The sequence below is a fragment of the Melanostigma gelatinosum genome (genome assembly GCF_949748355.1).
Source record: "Melanostigma gelatinosum genome assembly, chromosome: 12".
NCBI lineage: Eukaryota > Metazoa > Chordata > Actinopteri > Perciformes > Zoarcidae > Melanostigma > Melanostigma gelatinosum.
This window is the reverse complement of record NC_136645.1, coordinates 8180465-8204674: the sequence shown is the minus strand read 5'-3', so window position 1 is coordinate 8204674 and position 24210 is coordinate 8180465. Positions and strand designations below refer to the sequence as shown.

Here is a 24210-nt window from a genome sequence, read left to right as displayed (position 1 = left end):
TATTCTAGCACTTTGGTTATTCAAGGTCTTTTAGAGGCTATAGCAGCAATGATGCCACCACAAATGTTTCAGACGTCTTTAAAAAAAATAAAAAATCCTAAAAATAAAAAAGCATTGATTTCGCAATACAATTGTTTCTCTTGTCTTGTCTTTGTGTCCTTGAACATTTTTTTTATTATGTAAGTGATGAGACACTGCCCTTCAGAGTTATGTGCTGCCTCCAAGTATCCACCAAAGTGTCCTTCAGCAAAAAATGTCCAAGGCTGCTTGTTTCTATGTTTGGACCACCTTGTTGGGGCCAGGAAACAAGAGTTTCCCCATGAGGATATTGCTAATTTGTGTTGAATAAGTAATTAATGGACTGCATTTACAAAGCCAGAGGACACTTTGTCATGTGGACAGGGGGAGTCTGGGATCGAACCACCAACCCTGATTAGAGGATAACCTCTAACCCCTGAGCCTCAGACGCCCCACAATAAATAATACAAAGTAAACATTATTTCAAAGCAGTCCAACCAAGTCTTGCCTCTCACATGTATGATGTATTAACATTTCATATCCCACTTTAAATGTATGTTTTATGCAGATGATGTATAATTTGTTGTTACTAAAGGACAAGAAAATATTTATACTAGTGGTACTGTCTAGTCTTTTCTTAGAGGTGGAACACAGTAGAGAAATGCTCTTCCACTTACTGACTATTTATTTTACAGAGCAAATCTTCCCACAGTATGATCAGTCCCATATTTTCACCTCTTTGTGGTGCTTTGAATAAACACAAATGCATTTAGGAATATCCACCTTTTAAATGAAATGAGTAGACAAGACAGGGCACAGTTAAATGCTCTTGTTGTTCAGCTCAAAATGCATTAATTAAAGGTTCCAGTGTCATGTGTCGTGGATGCATCGCGCGGTACTGGAGACATCCTGGTGGTGGCGCTATGCCGACACGCGAGCGCAAGGTCACACGGTGTACCATTCTGCTGTCTGCGCTCCACAATCGCTGCAGCTGCCTCCGTCCTCCTCCCCACACACACTCCACACTGTCGCACAGCCATGGCCGACAGCGCAAGCGAGAGCGACACCGACGGAGCGGGCAGCAGCTCGGCCACCCCGATGTCTTCAAATTCGGGGAAACCGAGCGTAGTCATTTCACAGTTTCGCCTGGAGGAACTGACGAACCGCCTGGCCTCCTTACAGCAAGAGAATAAAGTTCTTAAAATCGAGCTGGAGACGTTCAAACTCAAGTGCAAAGCCTTGCAGGAGGAGAATCGGGACCTCCGCAAAGCTAGCGTCACCATTGTGAGTGACGTTAGCTAGCTTAGCTACATGCTAACCACTTATTGTATTACATTTGTCAGCAAGTTGGCGATGGCTAATGCTGTTTGTTTACCGTTAAATAGCCAGTGTTGACATATTTGAAGTGTTACGTGGACATGCTATCTGTATTTTATCACAACACTCTAGTGTTTTGCTAGCTCAACTGACATTAGCTAACCCTAGTTTAATATGTTGCTAATGTAGCCAGTGGGGCTAACGTTGCTAGGTGGTTGGACAGCTATGCTAATCATTTGCTAACGTTAGCTCAACGGGTAGCGTTGCGTTGAACTGCGGTAAAATGAGGTGGGCACCTCACGATGCAAGTTACCTACGGATGTTAGCAATTTGGTCATCTGATAACTCACTGCTAGACATTGTCACCACGTTATGCCCGACGAGGATACGGTAAATGAATAGCCTCGCAGCATTGGCATGGACCTATGCGTCATAGTTTATCAGCCACAGCTTCATAAAATGTGTAACCGATCTGTTGGATAGATGGGGAAGTATGTAGGCCAAACTTAGCGGGCTAGCTAAATGCCAGGCTCATATGCAAGTCAGCCACAGTGCACCCTCTGTAAACGTGTAAGGCTCAGATAGCAGTTTGCTTTCTGTTGTCCCCCTCATTGTTCTTCAACAACTGACAAATTCTACCGGCTTGCAAAACAGTATTTTAGCGTTGAGGTCTGTGAAGAACGGGGATGGATGATATGAGACTGGTACCAACAAGGACATACGTATCATCATACTGTAATGCTAGCCGCTGTAGCTGTCCCACACGTTTCCTCAGTGTTTCACTCTTCCCCTCACTGGCAGTACTGCAACACCCATTGAGTCATTAGGGGAAACATCCTGCTTCCTGTTTGGCTGGGAGATTACACTGCAGTAGATTTAGTATGATTGGTGCGTATATTTTGCAGCACGGTTAGTGGTCGCTGGTCAATTTAATCAGGATAAAAATGTGATGTGCCCGATGTCAGGAGAGTGTACGTCACTGATGTTGCCACTGTCTCTCATTTGTTTCTGTCCTGCAGCAAGCAAGAGCGGAGCAAGAGGAGGAATTTATCAGCAACACCTTGTTCAAGAAGATCCAGGCCCTCCAGAAGGAGAAGGAGACTTTGGCGGTAAACTATGAGAAGGAGGAGGAATTTCTCACCAATGAACTGTCTCGGAAACTCATGAATGTGAGTGATTGGGGGGGGGGTATACACTGGTTGAAGATACACTGGTTGAAGTTGTTTGTACCGGGCACCATGGTGAATACCCTAACATCAGTTAGATTTTTCACCCTGGTTGATGTACAGGTAATGCAAATGGCTGCAGTTGTCGTGTACAGCTTGAGCTTACAGGGTTGGGTGTCGATGCACCCAACCTCAAGGATCAGTGCACAGCAGCTATTGCATTACCATCAACTGTATTGGTACTTTCCTGAAGCCTGGAAAGGCTCAAGATGACTTCACTGTGGCTGCTAGCTATTCTAAATTACTCTCAAATTACTCGCCTCCCTTTATGCCGGTTATTTGGTTGTCTGTTTTCCACATCTTAGTTTCCCAACTGCAGAGTGGCACAGCACGTACACGCATGCGCTTACACTTTCAATGGCTGGCTGTAGGCTGACTAATGGTTTGTTGATTTGCAAAGAAGTGGGAGTCTGGAAAGGGATACATGAAATGCCTCGGCAGCCCCTGTTTAAGGTCATACAGATGGACTTGTTTTTTTTTTTTGTGATCTTGCTTCTCACTCAACGTGAAATGAAACAGACCTGTCTCTGTCCGTCGACTTGGTGCTGACAAATGGCCCAAAGTGTGTGTGTGTCTGTACACGTGTATGTATTCTGTAAACTAAAATGTTGTATTCTTGTGACGACTGAGGGAGAGTTGAGCAAATGTGGTCGTTTATTTTATAGGGCGTAAAATGCTCCCGTGCAGAAGCACTTTTGTAAACATGTTTTTTTTCTGACTTGCGTTTTCCCCACCATTACTTTTCATGATGGACTTTTCACTTTAGTTGTCTGAACTAGAGCAGCCAAATGATACATCAGCAGGTATTTGATGTCCTGTCAGCACAGTTTATGAGCGATACTGTGTCCCCCTTTCTTAAATCCTGCAATGTGCCAATTTAGATCTGTCCTTTTGGAGGCACTATTATGTACATTATGCAGACATGAGCACAGTGCCACCATTCATGTATTATTTACAGAAGAACCCAAGTGAGATAAAATTTCTCTGGTCGGTGTCTGTAGGGAGACAAATTATCAAAACAATACCTGACATTGTTGGTGTGTTAATTGGAAGAAAAATGACGCACTGGGTGTGGCAAAACTTGGTGGCTTGTTGTTTCAGCCAGGACTCGACTCTGTATGAATGCAGCCATTGTTGGTCAAAACAAACTGCCCTGCTTTGTGTCTGTTTCTGTTAGTAGCATGATGGAAATGGTTATGTTGCCCTCTCCGGTCTTTTCCTATGAATGGATTTGCATCCTATTCCCTGTACTGAGTAATCGCTTATATAATTCATCACACAGCCATCCCAGTTTGAATCAGTGCTGAGCCGCACCCTGTCTTTGTATTGGTGGACTGCCAACGGCGGTTACTTTCTTTTGCCAAATCATTATTTTATGCCGTTTACTCCTCTGGGAAGTTTCACCGTGCATCTGATAGAATGGTAACATTGGCTTCCTGTTTTGCTAAACTCTGAATGTGTAAGCAAAATGTGATGACCTGTGTTGGTCCACTGTGGTCATTGAATAGTTTTTACGTGACTCACCGTGCGCCTCTTCTTGTGCCGTTTCCCCTCTCTCCTTCTTTCTCATCTCTCTCTCTCTCTCTCTCTCTCGTTTCATCCGCCTCCTCTTCTTTTCCTCTGTTCATCCGCCGTCTTTCCCTTTTTTTTCCATCCTTAGCTCCAGCATGAGAAGGCCGAGTTGGAGCAGCACTTAGAGCAGGAGCAGGAGTTCCAGGTCAACAAGCTCATGAAAAAGATCAAAAAGATGGAGAATGAAACCATCTCAAAGCAGCTAACCCTGGAACAGGTATGCTAATTGTGCCAGAGCAAGAATGTTTCATTACATCCCTGAACATGTCTGTCCAGTTGTGGTGTTGTGAGATGCCAACAGTTCACCATCCTTAATTCGTCCCACAGAATTTTAGCTGGAAAGAACATTTTGGTCTGTGAGTCAAACCTATGTGTGCTGAAGCCAAGCCATGTGTTTCCATGTTGTGATGACAGGATCTTTCTGGAGATGCGTTGTTGTTGCTGCTCACTCATGAATGTATATGTCAGAGATGTTACTGTACATTTAGTTCAACTAATGTTTCCCAAGAATGTCACTTAACCTCACCACAGAAACACTAATAGCTTTAGGAGCATAGAGACTGTAGCTCTGTGAAAGAGAAGCTTATCTGGACAGAGACCTTGGGTTTCGCATTACAGTGTCTTTGTGTGCAGTCTTGTGGATTATTTTCTACCTCTGAATGTCGCTCTTCCTTTTGTTCTCCAGTTGAGGCGGGAGAAGATCGATCTTGAGAACACATTAGAGCAGGAACAAGAAGCCCTGGTCAACAGACTGTGGAAACGGATGGACAAACTGGAGGCCGAGAAAAGGTGCGGAATGATCATATCATATGTCCGCCACGATGGACATTTAAACATCTTCCTGGATTCAAAGCTTGTTTTCAGCAACATCTTGTGGATCCTCTGTTCATCAACTAATCTATACATGTAGATGTAGTTTCAGCCCTAGTGTGTAAAACTACTTATATTACACTGTAATTACTAAACCTTTTAATTGTGCCATCACCTCACATTTAACAGGTTTTAATACAGTATTACAATACAATATTTTATACAATATAAAATGTAGCAGTTCATTAATAGTGCCTTGTTTTTTTTGAACATGGTGACACACACAATGCTATTTTTAGTAAATGTTTTTTACGATCTTTTTTTTGTCTGAGAGACGCACAAAATGCCTGCTTGTCGTCAAAAACAGAAAGTTTCTCAGCTTCACTTCAAAGTAAAATGACCAATAATCCGCTAACTCTGTAGGCTGATTGATTTCTTCCTGAAGGGACAGATTTTGTATGTAATTATCTGCCCATCATCTCTGTTGATACATTTTTAATAACGATGTTCTTTCTTTTGTTTTTCCGAACTAGAATCCTTCAAGAGAAGTTGGACCAGCCGGTCTCAGCTCCTCCCTCCCCAAGAGACATTTCAATGGAGATAGACTCACCAGAGAACATGATGCGGCATATCCGTTTCCTGAAGAACGAGGTGGAGAGGCTGAAGAAAAGCTTGCGCACCACCGAGCTGCAACGTAAGTGGCCTCTCAACTCACACGATCTAAAGGGAGTGTGTGCTCAGTGGGGGCAGATGTGCCTTCAAGTGTTGATTAAGGATGTGATTAGTAAAACGGATCCTCTGATGAGCTACAGTATGAGGGGCAAACTCACCCAACACCCAGACACGGCTTGTTTTCCATAGACTGGAAAGAAACCGGATACTCTCCGGTGTTGTCTGACATGCTTTACGTCTTTGCTACCTGCTCGTTATTCACCGGTCACATTACACCTGGTGATACTTAAAGTATACGAAGAAGTGGGAATGCACAGTGATGCACAACAAGCATCTATGAAAGTCAATGTTACTCATAAAGCATTTCCCCCCTTCTTTCACTAAAAGCCCGTCTATTAAATATACAACATGAGGACCGTCTGACACTAGCACAGCAAGCTAGACCCCCAGTCCAGATCTAGTGTGTGTGTGTGTGTGTGTGTATGTGTGTGTATATATATATATATATATATATATATATATATATATATTTTGCATGGAAATACAAGAGGGTACCATTTAAGAAGTGTCCTTGGTGCATTTGAGGACACCTCTTGAGGACTGTTGTAACATTTTCTTTTTATCTGGCAGTGGCAGTTAATAGACTGTTATTTGGGAATAGACTAAAACATACTATACACTATGTTGTTTTATAAACTCATGCACCAGTAAGGAGTTTTCAGAACAGTCACAACTGTATTTTATCTCGCCGATAAGATACTTGGACCATAAAGAGACTGCGATTGATAGTCAACAGTATAGATGATTCAAGACTCTTAAAGTATACTTCCATACCTTTTTCAAAAAGAAAAAATCAATCTAAAGTCTATAGATGGTGTTCAGATTAAAGCTTTGTTGTTGTGTGAAGTGATAAAAACCATCTGTTCGGGGATAAGATAAGGCTACAGGTCAAATTAATAAATGGCAAGAAAACTGGAATACAAAAACACTTCTGGTGACATTATGACTTGCTTTATGATTTTAGGGAGCATCAGTGGAACTCTATTGACCAGCTAAACTCTGGTCAGGAACGCGTCAAACTGATCCAGTGATTCAAAGTAACAACGGATCGTTGTTGCTTGTGACATTATGATGAAGTAACATGGTACACGTTTTGTTATTTGTAGATAACGGGCAGCTATGGACAATGTTTACTGAGAAATATGCACCAGCTTTGTCTTTAGGATGACACTTATTTTCATCATTAAAAATGTAGTGACGGCTTATGTTTTGATTTGGTCTCTGAAACCCTGTAGCACTGTGTACTTGCACACACACGTGGACAAAATAGTAGAAGCATCTCGCAGTACGACAGCAAATCAGCAAAAGTTATTTTGTCAAACACTTGTTTGTTGTTCAGATAATCAGAAGTGTTTATTCAGCTCAATTATATCTGAGAGAAATGACTTAACGAGTCTGATCACATGCCTGGAAGTTTCTCTCAGCATTATTCTGTCTATGCTTTGTTTCTGCCACTAGAGGGCGCTGTCTGTCTGTCCATCCTTTATTCTACTTTCTGAGACGCTGAGTCAACTGCCAGTACTGCGCAGTATTGTGCAATTCTGACATGAAACGCACGGATGCTGTTGTCTTTCATGTTGACGTTTAGTGGCGAGGATGTGATCCTGACAACATCTCAACTGATGTCATTTGTTCTGCGTGTGTGTCCCCCCCCCAGACACGGAGAAGCGAGCGCAGTACATCGAGGAGGAGCGACACATGCGGGAGGAGAACATCCGGCTGCAGAGGAAGCTTCAGAGAGAGATGGAGCGCAGGGAGGCGCTGTGCAGACAACTGTCAGAGAGCGAATCCAGTCTGGAGATGGACGATGAGAGGTAGATTATCAAACGGGTCACAATACCAAAATCACATGTGTCAGCAAATCAAGTGACGTTGTTGAGAGAGGCGTGGTTTGTGTACTGGAGAGGCATTTGGCTCCATTGGCCACTTGCTAAGTCCTGCCGCACAGTTTCCATTCAGGCCACAGACACCAAGATTGCGAAAGACGCCAATATTGATACAGTGAGACATCAAAATAATTAGCCGTTGCCTGGTTTTACGTTGCCAGATCTGTGTTTGCTTAATGTAATTGGAAAAAGAGCCGAACTATCGGGACCATTTGAGCCAAAGACTGCCTTCTCTCTATCAGAGAACAGAGTATTTGGACTCGTATCTGGGATCCCTTTTCCTACTGGCAGCCGTTCCCCTTAAAGCTCAGGCACCCAAGGGATCCTCAGATGGTTCCCCGGTCCGTTGTGACATTGAATATGAGTTTGTAGTGATGGCTCTTCAGGTTTCACACACAGTCACAAACACAATCACACTGCGCCTTCTCCGTTCGTATGAGATCATCTCATCTTTATCTTTTTTTTTTAATTGGCTGCTTCACTCACTTTATTGCTTGTTATGTCAGCGTTCATTTTATTTTTGTCTGCGATGCTTTTTTGTTTTGTGCTCCTGCTTTTTTAAGTACAGTTTGTCATTTTGTAGCTAAAAGGTGCTATAATGTACATTATATATTTGATTCAATCCTAATCACATTAACAGAATAATGTTGATGAAGTTGTACTTGAAATGACAATTGCATAAACCTCCTGAAACCTTGATGAAATCAACTTGCGGCTTTCTCAAGCACCAGTATGGTCCTTGAATAACAAAAGATTCTATTTCAGAAAAGAACCAAAGATATCGAAACGCATTCCTGCGCACACAGAGGGTTCACATCGACATCTATTGTATGTTTGTTGACCGGTCATGTCGCCCTCAGGTACTTCAACGAGATGTCTGCGCAGGGCTTGCGGGCGAGGACTGTGTCGAGCCCCATCCCCTACAGCCCGTCCCCCAGCTCCAGCCGGCCCATCTCTCCTGGTAAGGACATCTAAGATGGCGGGAAATATATAAATGAATACAACTTGTTTCCTGAGAACAAGCTTTATCTTTGTAACAGAGATTAACAATGAAATCCATCATCTATCGTGTCAAATGTGGAACAAACAATCATTGATAAGTTGAAGTCTTTTAAAGGTCAGTGAAACCATAAATGCACTCTCTCTACTGGTGTCTGTAAAATAATAATGTTTGCACCGTATTCTCTGTCCAATCGAAGGATTAATCGCTTCCTTAATACTGACGGTACCTGCAGCCTTTGTTTCTGAGGACATCAACAGGATCATAAAAAGTCATCCTGCTTGCATAACAAGTGCTTTACTACCAAATTCATTTATCTAATCAAGACTCACAGGAGAAGGTGGTTGTGAAGCAACAATCTTGTATTTAATGTCTTTAACATTAATAAAGCAGCAAACAACTATCATCTATGTAAAGCTACAATGGAGTAAAGTCTACCTGAGAATAGAAAGACGTCTCTCTTGCTCTGTGTGTGTTGTTATCTGAGCTGGTTTTATTTTGCTGACGTAGCCGGGCCAGCCTCTTGGTGCATGTCTGCGTAGCTCCCTGGCCGCTGCTCTCATACAGCAGTCACTGCTGAATGTCATGTCGCCAGCAATCCTGCTCGGCGTGATTCAGAGGGATATCCGTTTACGGCTTAAATGTTTGCACAATGATAAAACGGAGAGCAGGTGCTAGAGCACTCTTGGGAAACCACCTGGTGTAAAGTAGAGACATGGCAGTACTTCAGACTCAGCTACCAGGAGTTGAATTTATAGTTCAATACAAAGAAAGCACATACAGTATGTGCAACTTTCTCTTTATATGTCTGCCTTCCTGTCTGTGTCACAGGTCTGTCGTATGGCAGCCACACGGTTGGCTTCACTCCTCCAGCTACACTGTCCAGAGCGGCCATCTCCCACTACAACACCCCCGCCCTGCACGTCCACGGGAGCGCCTCTCATGCCGTAGCCGTAAGTAACATCCACCCACGCCTCCTAAACCACATGTCGGGAGTTTGCAAGCCAGGGCTCAAACATTTATTCCAGGAAGTTAAGAAATCCAATGAAAACTTTATGGGTGTGAAGATTTGCAGGTCTTAAACTGGGTTGGCCATCCCACAGATATTGTTGCTATGGCATATAAAATATCCCCCTCATACATTGATCCAAGGAGAACATATCAAAGCGCCATCAATGTCCAAAGGTCCAGTCGGCTGTGCATTTATCTTTTCAATAACACAGCAATAACTGAATCAACACACCTCATCTGAGTCACACTGTTCTACCAGGTTGTTACAGCCTTTGTTCCCCAGCCTACCGATGTGTTTTAGTTTGTTATGAATAACATCAACTGTGTCAATTAAGTCAGCATGACTTAAAGTACGTCTTTATTATCTCATTCATATCTTACCAGTAATATTTCTTATTGCTGTTAGTTCAGAGGTCCTTGAGCCTGCAGCCATAACTGGCCTCCCAAAATATAACTGGCAGCATGCAACAACACTTAAAGGAGCCAGCTCTTGTGCTCTTAGTCTGAGGGCTGTCTGTTGGCTTAAATATTACATTTATTTACAGCTGTGCTGTTCAGGGGTCAGTGCATAGGATCCACACTAATTGTTTGATTTATAAAACCTTGCATACGTCTGCCAGTGAGCTATTTCCTTTTATAAATCCCAAATCTACCTGTAAATGTGCACAGCCTCACATCCCGCCCTCTACACTGCCACATTCAACCATGAACAGTCAATGCAAAGCACCGTATGAGCGTTGATGCGTAGAAATGAGCTGCTGATCACTGTGGCTCTTTACTGTGAAGCACGGAGACGACCGAGAGGAAGAACACTCGTTCCATCCTAAGTCTCTGTCATGCAATATCGTACTTGGTGATATAAACGTGCATTCTCTCTCCTGACCAGCAGGGGGCGACTCCTCTGGTTGCTAAAATAAGTTTGACTGTATGGAAGTCTACTTCTCACTTGATTTATTCCCTCAGTTGTAAGAGTTTATGGTCTCAATCGCTAGTTTCAAGTCTTCTTCAAGACAGCACGATGTTCATTCCTTCAACCTTTCTTCCCACTGTTCTGTTGTAAACCCCCATCCCTCTGTGGTATTTTACATCCCTTCATGTTCTCTTGATCTGTGTGGATGGTACAGTCCACATCTCTGCCATCACCACTCAGACCACCCAGGAGTTAAACAAGGAAATAACTCAGAACCTCAGTCAGATTCATTTTACTCTGAACCTCTTTTCTCTTTATAACCAACAGCTCAGTATGGAAACCATGACGGAGACGAGCAACCTCAGCACTCACCATCTTATTGTACTTTTGTAGTTTGAACAAAAATAATTGTCACAACTTCCCCTCTCTTTTTTACACTTTGCCTCGAACTACTTATTAGTTTTTATCATCATTGATAATATTCCTCTCAATATAACGTTATTTAGTTCCTATTGGGCCCTGGTGTTAGTGTTACGTCTTATACATTTTAGATTTTTAATCCAATGTTGTTGTAATTTACTTTTTCTATTTTAGTTTCACTCTGATTGCTATTCTACTTTGCACTGGTGTCAGTATTACTGCATTTACATTTATTAATTATTACTCTGCAGTTCATATATGTTTATTTGTATTCTATTGTTTTTTTTATTGTTTTAATCTTTGATCAAACTAGTTTGTTATAAAAGATGAGGCCTATTTATTAATTTCTTTATTTCTTCTCTTTCTCAAAACAGAGGCCCTCGCCACGAAGAAGCACCAGTCCTGACAAATTCAAACGTCCAACGCCCCCGCCCTCCCCCAACACACACTCAGGGGCCCAGCAGGCTCCGCCTCCGCTCCCCCCGCCAGCTCAGCCCATGGTGCAGTCCATGTCCTCCCCGGCAGCTATGTCGCAGCACGCCGCACAGCAGCCTCCCTCCCAGCCTTAACGCGCCACGCCGTCTCTTGTCATTTAAGCGTGAGCGCGCCTGCTGATTGCCACGACGCTTCCGCAAACAGCCGCTTCCATCATTACCAGCTCCGGAAGTCAAGTTTCTTACTCTTTACCAACTCCACAAAAGAAGCCGCTTCAAATGTCTTAGAGGGGAAAAGAAACGAGACTGGCGGCTCACCCTCAGTGAAGCCGGCCGTCTGCCAAATCAACCCCAACTATTAAAAGGAATGGATGGACTGAAAAATAATCACTTCTGGGGATTTGTAGGCCAATTATCTGTTCCACAGTCCGTCTTGTACATGATGTTTTTTTGTTTTCTTTGCCTGGGACATTAGCTGGTTGAAAATTGATGTTGTGGCACTTCTGAGATAGCACAAACTGCACATAGTATGTTTCATGGTGGTGTTTTCCGATAGGTTGGATGTTTGAATCAACGGATTGCTTGATGTATGGCTAGAGAAGTGGATGAACTGATGGATGTGGTTGATTCTTAATGCCTGTAATATGACACTCGATTGCAGTAATGTACTCTACTCCAGCTCACCCCAGCCCCCCCCCCCTTTTTGTCTCTCTGCAACAGTGTCAACAAGTCACCCCGACCCCGAGCTTAACGCAGCTTCGACTAGGTTAACGAGAGCCGTCATAGAAACCTCGCTCTGACTTTCTCCATTAGAGGGCATTGATCAAACCGAGCTCGTTCCAGTTATTTAGTTTCTGAAAGCATTTCAGGCTCTGCTGCTCTTCAGTTATAGTGAAAAGGAAAAAAAAGGATGGACACTGGTACATAAACCACAGATAAATGTCGCCTTATGAGGTGTTTAAAAATGTAGTCTGAGGTGTTACAACTTAGTCATGTACTCTCGCTCTCTGTCTCTGGTGTATTTCTGAAAGCTATCATCCATGTGGATATTCCTCATCAGAAAAAAAAACATAACGCTCTTTACACTAAATATACATACTGCTAAAACATTCTACGTGAATGGTACTGGTGAACTAAATTTCTATGTATGATTAAAGCTCTTGAGATGATGACCTCTGTTCTTACCTGTCGGTTCTATGGATAACACATTTGCTACTTATTTGTTTTGTGAGAATAAGAGTGAAACATTGATAATCAAGCTTTGTAGACTTCACAACTGCTGAAATGACCCTGTTCTCTATGATCTTAACAGGTGCACTGATTCTGAATTAGATTGATCTTTTCGTGTGTTTAGCTTCACTGGAATGTTTCCTTCATGAGGTCCCACCAAACTCCAAAACGTCCATGTTTTATCGTCGTCTTACTACCATACGTTAAGACCTGAAATAATAGAATGCCATAGTTCTTATTACATAAGTAATCCCCTGACTTTTCTCCCAGAGCAGCCATGAGGCTGACATTGATCCTTTGGGAATTATGAAAATTTGGTTGAGATGCTCATGGTCCCCAGAGGATGAATTGTAATAACTTTGATCCCCTGACATGTCATCTATAGCACCATCATCAGGTCAGATATTCTTCTTGTCTGAAACTTTAGTTAATGACCGTGTACTTGCAAGACTAACGACATTCCCGGCGGCCTCGGTGACGAGTTTAAAGCTGCAGCCAGAGTTTGGCACTGACCAGCAGTATTTTTGGCTTTTTGAGTCCCTTGTTCTTTAGTGTTTAACTAAATCTAGAAAAAAGACTCATACTCAAATGACAAATTTTCTTCAAGAGCAAAACAAAAAAATTTTTTTTTTTAAACAACTCAAGGTGGGGGTATTAAAGTTATGTAGTGCAGGAAAAGACAACAGATACGACTGGATGTTACTGTTTGGAGGTAAGAAGCTTTTGTGTTTCTGCTTTGGCCAAATCTAAATGCTACCAAGTAGTGTACACACACTACTTGGTAGCATTCAATGTGTGTACACTACTTCATACATATTAACTTGTGTCTGTATATGATTAATAAATACAGAAAGTGTATTTCGTTCTGCATTAAGGCCGACTATGTGGAGTACATCAGCACAGACGCCGTGCTTCATATCTCTGGTTAGTTCAATCTTTTCTGATAAATCTGTTGCTCCTCGTGTTAGATACAGTTTTGCCAAACATAACATAAGTTTCTAAATCACTGGGCATGCTGAACAAAAACCTACCTGTCACCCATTATCATATGTGCTGTAGATCAATTCAGTATTTTTTTATTTCCGTCTTGGCCGATGAAGACAACCACATCCGTACCAACGCCGCATCTGGTGGTTATCTAATGTAACAAGGCCGTATCATGTGATAAGCCTCTTACACTCGGCAGCTCCATTGACTCATGATTCTGTGTCGGTGTGTGTGTGTCTTCCATCTCCTCGTCGACATGGTTTTAGCCGGTTCTAACTGGCTGAAGAGCAGAGTAGTGTTTTCCATATCAATCATTCCAGGATCATTGAACATGGTAAGCTCTTTGTAATGTGGGTGCAACAACCTGTGGTGGGAGGAGAACGGGGCAACGATGACACTTTATAGCTTCCATCAGGTGACTGTTGCGCATTCACACATACGGTCGGTTCAAACTCGCCAGAATGAAAATATACACCCCATCGTAAAAGTGACATGAGTATATCTTTGTCCAAAGACTTGCTGAGCGTTCTGATACGACTGAAGTGTAGCCTGTGTTTTCCTACCACGTTGTGGTGCGCTCTCTCGCTGCTGAAGCCGGCAACCTGAACTAATCCAAGCAGGGATCTGGACCGGAGGCTCAGGGTGGCCTTACTGGGTGCTAACGCGGCCTTTGACCTCTGCAGCTTTATGGAGCTGGGCGGCCGAAATCAAGAGCTATTTATCCAGACTGCAGGGTGGCTCTGTATGTTTACACCTTACGGAAAAGAACAGCAGGCTGCTGCTTCTAAGGTGTCAAAAAAAGTGCTGGGGAAATGTCAATACCAGGTAGGCTTATGTAGAACTGCCAAGAAAAGTGGGTTTATGTGGGTTTATTTATGGGCTGTGGATGAGTGACGTGAGCTCTGCAGCGAGGGCCGAAGTAATGTCTTTAATGAGATGATTTTTGACGTTTGCGCATTGATTTATCAGATTGACAATACTGCAGCTAATATCACATTATAAGAGGCAGGAAGCAATGTTCAGTAATGTCACTGTTTTAATGTCAATTATCACAGGAAAGAAAACCCCAAACATGTAACAGTAGAATATGGTATTTAGGAAATGTAACGTCCACCTCGCTGATGGTTCAAACTATAAACTAGCAGAAAAATAACAATTATAAACTAAGAATGTACTAACTAAACTAACTAAAAGCAACATTTGCATTTTGGGACATAGAAGGCAAACTTAACTACTCAGTCCAGCTCTTAGTGGAAATGTGGGCCTTCGCGACAATACATTTTGATATGGCACATTATACATGAAACAAAACCAAAACTTTGTTCCAGGGAGAAGTATTATCGGGAATACCGAGCAGCTGGTACCGCCGCACATGCTTTTAGGCAAAGTTTGAAGTTTCTCCATAGGTTTAGAACATTGTGTTCATATTGGATTTTCCAAGAGGACCACAAAACGTCCGGAGCCAATGCCAATTTATATTGCTTTTATTGTGTATTTTGTCAAAATATGTCAAAAGACTGGCATGGGCTTAATGGGTAGACCGACGTAAAGTACCATTTAAGGCAGGGGCCCGCGGATCCGCCAGCAAAAAGAAAAAAAGAAAAAAAAAAGTAAAACTTTTTCTTTTTTTTTTTAGAGTTCGACTTGATAATAAAAATATCACTGTAGTCGAAATTATGTGATAGAAAGTCGAAGTTATGAGATAGAAAGTCATAACTATTATAGAAAGACATAATGATGAGATACTTAAACATAGAAGCAGCTCTTTGGCTGGTTACTGTACATTTGACATATAAATGTATTGTGAGTACATTGAAGACTACTTCAAACGTGGCTTTAAAACACATGAAATACTTCACGTCGGATTGTGCAAACGCACCCTTGAAAGGATTTTAAGCTTTGAACAAAGTTATTATAATAACTTGTGTTTGATATTTGTCTTAGATATTTTCTTTAATAGTTTGATCTTTGATAGAGTAATGTGAGTTTCTTAAACCTAAATTAAAAGGATTTAAGTTATAATAACAGAAATGTGCTGAAATATATGTTTACATTTATATAACTGCATGTACAATATTTTTACACTTGAATAAACAATAATCAAATGCAGAGACAGTTATTTAACAATATGTTAGGAGTAGTTACATTTACAGTCTTACATTTACAACCGGCCCTTTGAGGCCGACCGTGATGCTGATGTGGCCCAGAGTGGAGATGAGTTTGAGACCCCTGATTTAAGGCCATGGGTGTTCCAAAGGAGCTCTGAATAGCTATTTTCATTTTGCTTATGTCTTGCAAATGGCATTTGAAGTAGGCGTGACCAGTCTTTTGTCAATGCAAAAAAGGCCTGAATTAGAAGGCACGTCACACATTTGCTTCGATAACTCAACATCGACATAACTGATTGACTCACAATAAGAAAAGTGTCAAATATAAACAAGCAGCTTTATTGGAAGAGACATCAGACAGCGAAGATGCAGTTGATGTTTTTATTTCACTCAAGACTTGCAAGTGGGTTTACTTTCACTTCAATTTCTCTGTCTCAGTACATCAGTCACTCACTTGCCACATTCAATTAAATAACAAATTATTGTGCACAAATGTGTAATCTTTCAATTTGTACTTCTCACTTTAATGTAGAGTTATAAATGGTTAAGTACATAATGTGCTTTTGTGACAAGTTGGCCCAATATCGGGTAAGTTTTCACATATTTTTCAACAAATTATATATGTGTGTGTGTATATATATATATATATATATATATATATATATATATATATATATATATATATATATATATATATATATATATCAATAAATGTACAAAATACCTTATGCAAGCAAGTGAAATTCAGCACCAACATTGATTGTGTTCGTAGTGCGCCCTAGCCGCGCTGTAATCCACTCCCCTCCCTCCCTCAGATTCCTACACACTGTCCCCGACATGCACTACATCTGGTTGAAACTGGTCTTGGGCAACATGTCAATGTAATGCAAGAGTAGAGTACAATTAACTGTGCCTCCCTTGTTCTTTTTTCACATCATTTTTCAGGCAGAAAGGGATTATGAAGCCTAAATCTTTCCTGTAAGACCCTTCCAGGCAGCAGACCTCAGCTATGGGGGAAAAAAAGCATCAAAGTTCCTGAAGAATTTTAGTTGCATTCATAGTGAAAACCAGTCTGACATCTGATCTGCTCTCTTCATCCCTCCCATGTTGTTACTCTGCCCCTCGTTCTTTCATCTTTCGTGTGTCTTCTTTGTGTTCTTCTTTCCCGTCCCTTCTCTCCACTCCTTTCCTCTGCCTTTTCTTCTGACTTTCAGTGTGTTGTTGACCTGAGGTTATGAGAATGTGTGCTATTACATGATGATATAACTTCATTATGCTGCTGCAATGTGACCAAGAGCAATTATTCTCTCTCCTTTCACACAAGAAGATTTGTCTGTAACCGACATCGGGCTTGTGTTCATTTAAATGTAATTTAAAAATATGTTTAGTCGGCTACTTGGGTGTTTCCCTGCAGAATCAGCATTGTTTTTAAGTTGGAGTCAACTAAACTCCACCAAGTTTTGTTGATCTTAATTTTGTGGAGCAATATTAATTCAAGCTATTCTGTCAGTGTATGCCTATAATTTACTTATGTTTCCTTGGATACATCTATTTCATTTTACCGCTCTGTGTTTATGTGTGCCTACTCTTTCTTCATTGGCAGCTCATCCTCCATACCTGCAAATGTCTGTGTGGGGTTCCTCAGGGTTCGGTTATCGGTCCATTTCTCTTCTGTCTTTACATACTGCCAATGGGAAGAATCATCCAATCTCATACATCTTCACATACGCTGATGATAAACACATCCATGCCTCTCAATTCACAAAATCAGGCAGATTTAACTCAATTACAAAACTATCTCCAAGACATTAAAGACAATCATTTCCTTCAGTTAAATGAGGACAAGACAGATCCTGCTCTTTACACAAGGACTAAGCATATCAGTCGTCTATCTCCCCTCTTGTTGCCTAGTATCACTCTTATATTCGTTAATGTTCAATCACCTTGTTATGCTTTAGTGAAGGGCAGGCCCATTAAGACTATTTTATGAGTTGTGTGCATGTAGCCTATTACTTTAATCAAAGCTCACCACGGAGAGGACTCCAAGCAGTGCACCCTGCTGGCACAGTGTGTTGCTATTGTTATTACCATCCATCAACCGGTTCAGACTGGACTCATGGCAATAGGTTCATGGAGAGAACCCCCCCCCCCCCCCCCCCCAACTTTCAGCTATACCAGGCAGAAGTATATTTCGATAAATTAATTCATTTTGTACATGATTGTTCGAATTATTGTTTTAACTTTTCAATTACTGTGTGATGTGCTGTATAACAAGAAGATAAGTAAAATAGTTTTGTATGGGTCTGTATGTGTGCAGCCTCCTTATTGACTTTTCAATGACTTGAGATTAAAGATGTAGCCCAGAGAAAAACAAGAAGCTCCGTATCAGGCTGTGGCCACAGCCTCCACATCACCGTCTGCGCGGATGAACTCTGTGCTCTTCTGTTTGCGGTGCGCTCCAGGCGCGCAAAAAGGGAAGCAGCGCGTTTCCTCCAGTAGCTGCGTTCAAGCTGCTGCTGGACCAGCAAGAACAGCTTTGAACCGGTTTTGTCGCCGGCTACAAAGCAGGATGAAACGGATGCATAATGCGCATTCATGAAGCAGAGCGCTGTCTTGACACACGAGCGTCACAGATCCAAGCTCCGCAGCATCCGTGTGCGATGCTTTTTTGTTTCATGTCATTTGTAGGGATTTTTGAAAGAAGGGATTTTTAACAGGGAAACCCTACATGGAAACCCTACAGGGTCCTGCTGCTGTTTTTCTAGATGCTGAGGTGAGTGTCGCATGTGTTCCTAACAAACATAACAAGCGCTACATGCCCGTGTTTGTATTCAAGTGATCGGATAACACATGATGAGAAAATGCGGTTGTTGTTGTTGGTGAAAAGAAAGAAGATTGCGTTTGAATCATACAGTAATTTTATTCAGGATATTATTGTATTTTAATTTTAATAAAAAAGTAGACTATATACTGTCAACATGCTGTAAGCCTGCTTTGTAGGAAAACACATCTGAAATGTGGGGAGCTTTGCACCAACTCCCTGATAAGAAGCCGCATTGTAAACAAAGTGCGACCAAATTGGAGTTAATGCTGCTGCAAATTATTTATGAAAGTGGTCTGAAAAACGTAGGTCAGCATAGGAGTCAGGCCTCCCATATGGCCACGGATCAGAGCGGAATCATAGATGAGGGCACAACGCAGTGCAGCGTTCTTTACTTTCCCCACCTCCAAGGTGTGGTTAAATAGACACAGGAACAAAAAGGGCAGTTGCCTCTGGGTAAGTTGCAGTCAGTCTGTGTGCAGGACCTCACACAGGTGGCCTGCCTGTTTGTCCAGGCTAAGTGCTGCAGCAGCCTTCCCTGCATCAAGGCTTGAAGTAAGTGCATATTTTGGAAGCTATTATAGGTCCAGTTTAAAAATACTGTTCTATACCTAACGTGATCATTTCATTCTTTTTTTTACTGTCAAACTTACGACTGTATGTGTTTGTCATTCCTAGGAACCTCTTCTCTGTCAAGGCTGTAGCAGATCCCAGAGGGCGGCAGTAGCATCAGCACCATGTCTCCATCTACCGAGGTGCTGGACGGAGGCTGGGGATGGGTGATTGTTGTGGCCTCCTTCATGGCCCAGCTCCTGGCCTATGGATCACCCCAGTCAGTGGGCGTCCTGTACCCGGAGTGGCTGCATGCCTTCCAGGAGGGCAAAGGCATGACGGCCTGGGTGGGCTCCCTTGTGGCTGGAGTGGGACTGATAGCCAGTGAGTAGCACACACTGTTATAATGTAATACTCCTTAACATGGGTCTACTTAAGGGGTTAAATAGCCAAAATAGATGGCATTTGAATTAGATCAGCGAGGGTGCGGACATTGCTGTGAAGTTTTGGAGTCATGTTGGAGCGTCTTTTTAGAGCGATAGATGCAAATGGTGAAACCTGTGTGTAATCTTTCAGCAAGTTTCCCTCTTAGTTTATCTGATGATTATATGCTGAGCAGTAAATTGGTGTTTTGGCATTGCATGCCATTATGGGCAATATATTTGCTGACGTGTGATTTAGGGGGATATACGGTACTCTCTGTTTAGAGAGTACCTGTTTAGAGAGTTATCAGTTGCCACTGATAACAAAGCAGACACAAGGCTTGTTCAAAGTCTAGACAATGACTGCCATGTAATGAGGAAATACAACCCATCACCAAGGAATATGTTTACTGTAGCTTCAGGTGTTCAAAAGTTACACTTACTGTAACGTTCCAACAGGGTGGAGAGAAACGGCAATGCCGTGTCAGAGACGGGCACTTTGTGGCTCCCCGAGCAGAGTTGCTGTTCTTGATTTTCTCGAAGAGCAAAGCAATTGGAAGTCATCCATGCTATGAATGTGGGATCCGCCCATAAAGGGATGAAAAGAAAGACAGATTTGAGGAGCAGACAGGGAAGAAACACTGAGTCATAACACTGAGTCATAACTGTACTTGTTGAGCAAATCTGCGGTAAAAGCTGCCGTGTGAACAAACAAACTTTTCATGAATGTCTGAAATGAGTATAAAGATATGCTCCAAGACTGTGTTGAGCCAACAGGGTCGGTGATAGTGGTCTTGGTTGACATTTCCGTCTAAGGCAGCGCTCAGTCGCCAGCCTGGTTTCTTGCTGTCCTCTTTCTCAAAGAGGTGAAAATCTTGACTGGACTGATCTGACCTCGGGCGTAGCCAAGTCCTCAACACGTGTCCCAGCTGTCAGACAGCTGCAGCACTGCAGTTTCTGTAGCACTTCGTTAGAGGGAAGGAAACGTTAGATGTCACAACAGAATATCATCACTGTTCCTTGTTCCCTGATTATTTTTGTTCCTCCGTCACTCACTTTTTGTCCTTTCTGTATCTATACTCTTCTCCCTCAGGTCCTGTCTGCAGTGTCTGTGTGGACAACTTTGGGGCTCGTCCCGTGACCATCTTCAGTGGCGTAATGGTGGCGGGCGGCCTGATGCTCAGTGCCTTTGCTCCGAATGTCCAGTTCCTCATCTTCTCCTATGGGATCGTGGTCGGTAAGGAAACACTTGATGATGACACATTTTCCTGACATGCACTGTACAATTGAATTCCCATTGCTGTTTTTTTTGTTGTGAAAGGGAAAAGCGTTTGCCCTCTTCACCTGAGTTAATATAAATTCTTCTTCTTCTCCTGTCTGTCCTTTTCTCCTCTCTACCATAGGCCTGGGTTGTGGTCTGGTCTACGCAGCCACGTTGACAATCACCTGTCAATATTTTGACAAGAGACGTGGCCTTGCCCTCGGCATTGTCACCACAGGTATTGCCACATTCCCCCTCTGCCCTGCGCTCACTTGGTGCACACCCGTTCTTCATGCTCACTGCTTACATGTATGAGCTGTTGGGAGCCTTGGGATGCTAAGGTAAACACCTGTAGTGTAGCAAAGGCAAAGTCTTCTCTTAGGTAGGTAAGTGGACTGGTGACCAGTGACTAGATCTGTTTTGGGGAGGTTTATTAGTAGCACCCAAAGTTTATCTTTAAAGTTTAAGGTCCATTATTAATTCACAGCTACTGAGCGAGCTCAAAGTCTGGATTTTAGTCATTTAACATCTTATGAAAATCTTGTTTCTGCTGACATCCAATAGTTTAACCTTACTGTCGTGATGTAGAGGTGTACTCAAGGGTGTGTCAGTACACTCTGACAGCATTGTTGGGTTTGCCGTACTCTTCAGAATATGGCTTTAATTTGTATTGATTGATCTGTCCTTTTCTTGCAAAAACTGAAGTTTTGTCTACCTCTGTCCCCCCAGGCACAAGTGTTGGAGCGTTCATCTATGCCTCCGCTCAGAACGAGCTGATCGTGCTGTTCGGCCTGGATGGCTGCCTGCTAATCATCGGAGCGGTAGCACTAAACCTCATGGTCTGCGCGGGCTTCATGAGGCCCCTTAACATGCCAGGGTACTACCTCAAACAGAAGGCCGCCCTGGAACGCAACACAGAGGAGCAGCTTTTCGAGAAGCCCCCGTTGGATGACCTGAAGATCACTGCAGGTTCCACCTCAACCACTACAGAGAAAACTCTCACGGTGAAAGAGTTGCTCATCACCGTTGATTCCAAAGACTTGGCCGTTCAGACAGAGAAGAAGAAAGGGGGCCTCCTGGCTGGGTTGACCATCATGAAAGTCATCAAGAAGAAGCAGCAGGCTTACTGCAAGTACATGCACTCCATGTACGAGATCCTGCAGGACCAAGCCATGGTGTCCTTCTGTATTGCCATCTTCCTGTTCAGCCTGGGGGCGTTCCCTCCTGTGCTCTTTATAGAGGATGTGGCTCAGACTCAAGGATTCATTGAAGAAGTTAGTGTCATTCCTCTGGTATCAATAGGGGCCATTGCCACTTGTGTGGGTAAACTAGCGCTGGGTACGCTGGTGGACATCCGGTGGATTAACGGCATGTATCTGTATGGCTTCACAATGTTTGCTGGAGGTCTGGCACTGCTCTGTATCCCCAGCACTAAAAGTTATCTGGGACTGCAGATCCTGTCTGCCGTCCTGGGTTTCTTCTCTGGAAACTGGTCTCTCACCTCCTACATCACCACTAAGATTGTCGGCTTGGACAGACTGACACAAGCCCACGGCATCCTCATGTTCTTCGGGGGATTTGGGATCATGCTCGGACCCCCTGTTGTCGGTAAGAGAGCTGTATCTTGCTACACCAGCAATTATTGGTTAGATACAAGTGGTGCAGATGTTTATTTTTTGTGCATGGATAAACTCTGTCGTAAGGCCATGTTGTCAGAGACATTTCAAAAGTCTAAATGTTAAATCAGGCAGGCAGAGCAAAGAAAAGGGCATTCAGTAAGGTACCAGTTTGTCATTATTTAGCTGACTGGTGTATATGTCAGGAATTCCTGCTGACTCTGCTCACACTGTTTCTCTCATCTGTTTCCAGGGTGGTTCTTTGACTGGACACAGTCATATGACTTGGCTTTCTACTTTAGTGGGGGCTGTGTGGAGCTGGGAGCATTAATTTTCTTTCTGCTCAACCTTCCCTGCTGGAACAGGAAGCACTCGGAGAACGACAGACCGGATGTCCATTACATCAGCAACTGTGAAAAAGTTGCCTCTGTAGCCTGAATATAAGCACCTTTCAGAAGGACTCAAATCCTTCCCTTACTGCCCAGCAACTGTCCTCTGATGAACTACACACAAAAACCTTCTGGGAGGAATTTTCTGTCTTTGACTTTACAGGAGTTTCCTCCTTACTTCTGCTGCCAGGTTGTAATATCCCAAAATACTTGCCAGAGGTTCTGAAATACAGGCCTTTCTTCTGTACTTCGCCTGCATTTCTCAGGTTCAGACCATATACTGCAGATCTTTTTAAAGGTTTGCCTCTGATGCCTGTGTTGATTTTTTTAACTTTTATTTTTGCCTCATTTTACGAGGCCAACTGAACAATATTGTTCAACGCCCAAATTCAATATTGTGTTTGTGTAAAGACAGGTTTTCACTTTACTGTAGCTTTGAAAAAAAGACATGGTTCCGTTCATAATACCTGGGAGAAAAACGTTGGGTGTTACTTTAACATAATAACAACATTAGAAACCACTCTGCAAATGCACAAAAATCTCCCAGGAATCTTACTGGAACAGAAAATACAGGGATTGGAACGAGGGAGGGGGTGCTTTTTTGATAATTGTTATTATAGCAACACATTTCTATTTGGTATTTTGGTTTTATTGTATATCTTAATTACACAACCATGTATCTTTCCAAAGCATAAATGACAGTCAATGCCTGTCAACACATAATGCCTGTTGGAACAATACAAAAGCCTTGCTTTATAGATCATTTTTGAGTTCCACATACCTCCTGTGTCTACATCAGGTAGAGACTTTTGGAATAAGTTCTGCTGATTAAAAAATATGTAAAAACACAGAAGCGATCCTACTGTGTTTTTATCCTTAACAGCATGTTGATTATCTTTGTGGCATGATCATCTTGACCGCTGCTCGCATTGATTTTGACCAGGCTGGTCCTTTTCCATCACTGTTGTGTGTGGTATATATTTATGTTTACGTCGTATGTGTATGTGTCTGCACACGCATGTTCGCATATGTGCACAGGATTGTGCGTGTGCATTGTTTGATACACTTTTGTGTTAGCACTAGTTTGTAAAGTCCTATGTGCTAGTGACTTATATATGCACAAAACCGGCCATAGAGCTGTAATGAACTGTTTTTGTTTAAGTTGTAAGTTGATTGTTGTGATCCTAATTGTAATAAATACATTACAATAGGCTTTTAGAATCACTTGAATGTTGTTAAAGACACCAATACAAATGTATTTTTTGATAGTTCTAGTTTCAGGCATAAGGGTACATCTGGGACAATAGCGTTTGCTTATTGTGTTTGTAGAGGGTGTTCACAAGGTGCAGAGGAGGTGCAATTAGTACTGACCTAGAAGAGACAGCATGTTTGGCTGTCACCTCTTAGCCACTCGGTATTTTGTATGCCAGTATTACAATATTTATGTATGTTTTTGTTTTATTATATCAGTTTATTTAAAAAAAAATT

At 42.4% G+C, this 24210-nt stretch overlaps 2 protein-coding genes across 2 annotated transcripts; both read left to right on the top strand.

The window, feature by feature from the left end:
- The first annotated feature begins 995 nt into the window (after window positions 1–995).
- Window positions 996–13271, top strand: LOC306785596 (coiled-coil domain-containing protein 6-like). The gene is made up of 9 exons (XM_079280024.1): window positions 996–1302; window positions 2355–2504; window positions 4222–4350; window positions 4819–4922; window positions 5477–5637; window positions 7333–7489; window positions 8422–8522; window positions 9393–9514; window positions 11277–13271. Exons 1-9 carry the CDS (start codon window positions 1057–1059, stop codon window positions 11469–11471), a joined length of 1365 nt encoding a protein of 454 aa, XP_079136150.1. The 5' UTR covers window positions 996–1056; the 3' UTR covers window positions 11472–13271.
- A 5036-nt stretch (window positions 13272–18307) lies between these two features.
- Window positions 18308–24200, top strand: LOC306785287 (monocarboxylate transporter 9-like). Its single transcript, XM_079279604.1, has 6 exons — window positions 18308–18434; window positions 19161–19418; window positions 20550–20693; window positions 20860–20955; window positions 21447–22325; window positions 22587–24200. Exons 2-6 carry the CDS (start codon window positions 19220–19222, stop codon window positions 22769–22771), a joined length of 1503 nt encoding a protein of 500 aa, XP_079135730.1. The 5' UTR covers window positions 18308–18434; window positions 19161–19219; the 3' UTR covers window positions 22772–24200.
- Window positions 24201–24210: the final 10 nt, after the last annotated feature.

Excerpts from the sequence above, each read along its gene's own strand:
- LOC306785287 (XM_079279604.1), top strand. The coding sequence starts at position 19,220 with ATGTCTCCATCTACCGAGGTGCTGGACGGAGGCTGGGGATGGGTGATT. Across the intron at positions 20,694-20,859 it reads CTCCTATGGGATCGTGGTCG|GCCTGGGTTGTGGTCTGGTC; the intron begins GTAAGGAAACAC and ends TCTCTACCATAG. Across the intron at positions 20,956-21,446 it reads CCTCGGCATTGTCACCACAG|GCACAAGTGTTGGAGCGTTC; the intron begins GTATTGCCACAT and ends CTGTCCCCCCAG.
- LOC306785596 (XM_079280024.1), top strand. The coding sequence starts at position 1,057 with ATGGCCGACAGCGCAAGCGAGAGCGACACCGACGGAGCGGGCAGCAGC. Across the intron at positions 5,638-7,332 it reads GCGCACCACCGAGCTGCAAC|ACACGGAGAAGCGAGCGCAG; the intron begins GTAAGTGGCCTC and ends TCCCCCCCCCAG. Across the intron at positions 9,515-11,276 it reads GCGCCTCTCATGCCGTAGCC|AGGCCCTCGCCACGAAGAAG; the intron begins GTAAGTAACATC and ends TTCTCAAAACAG.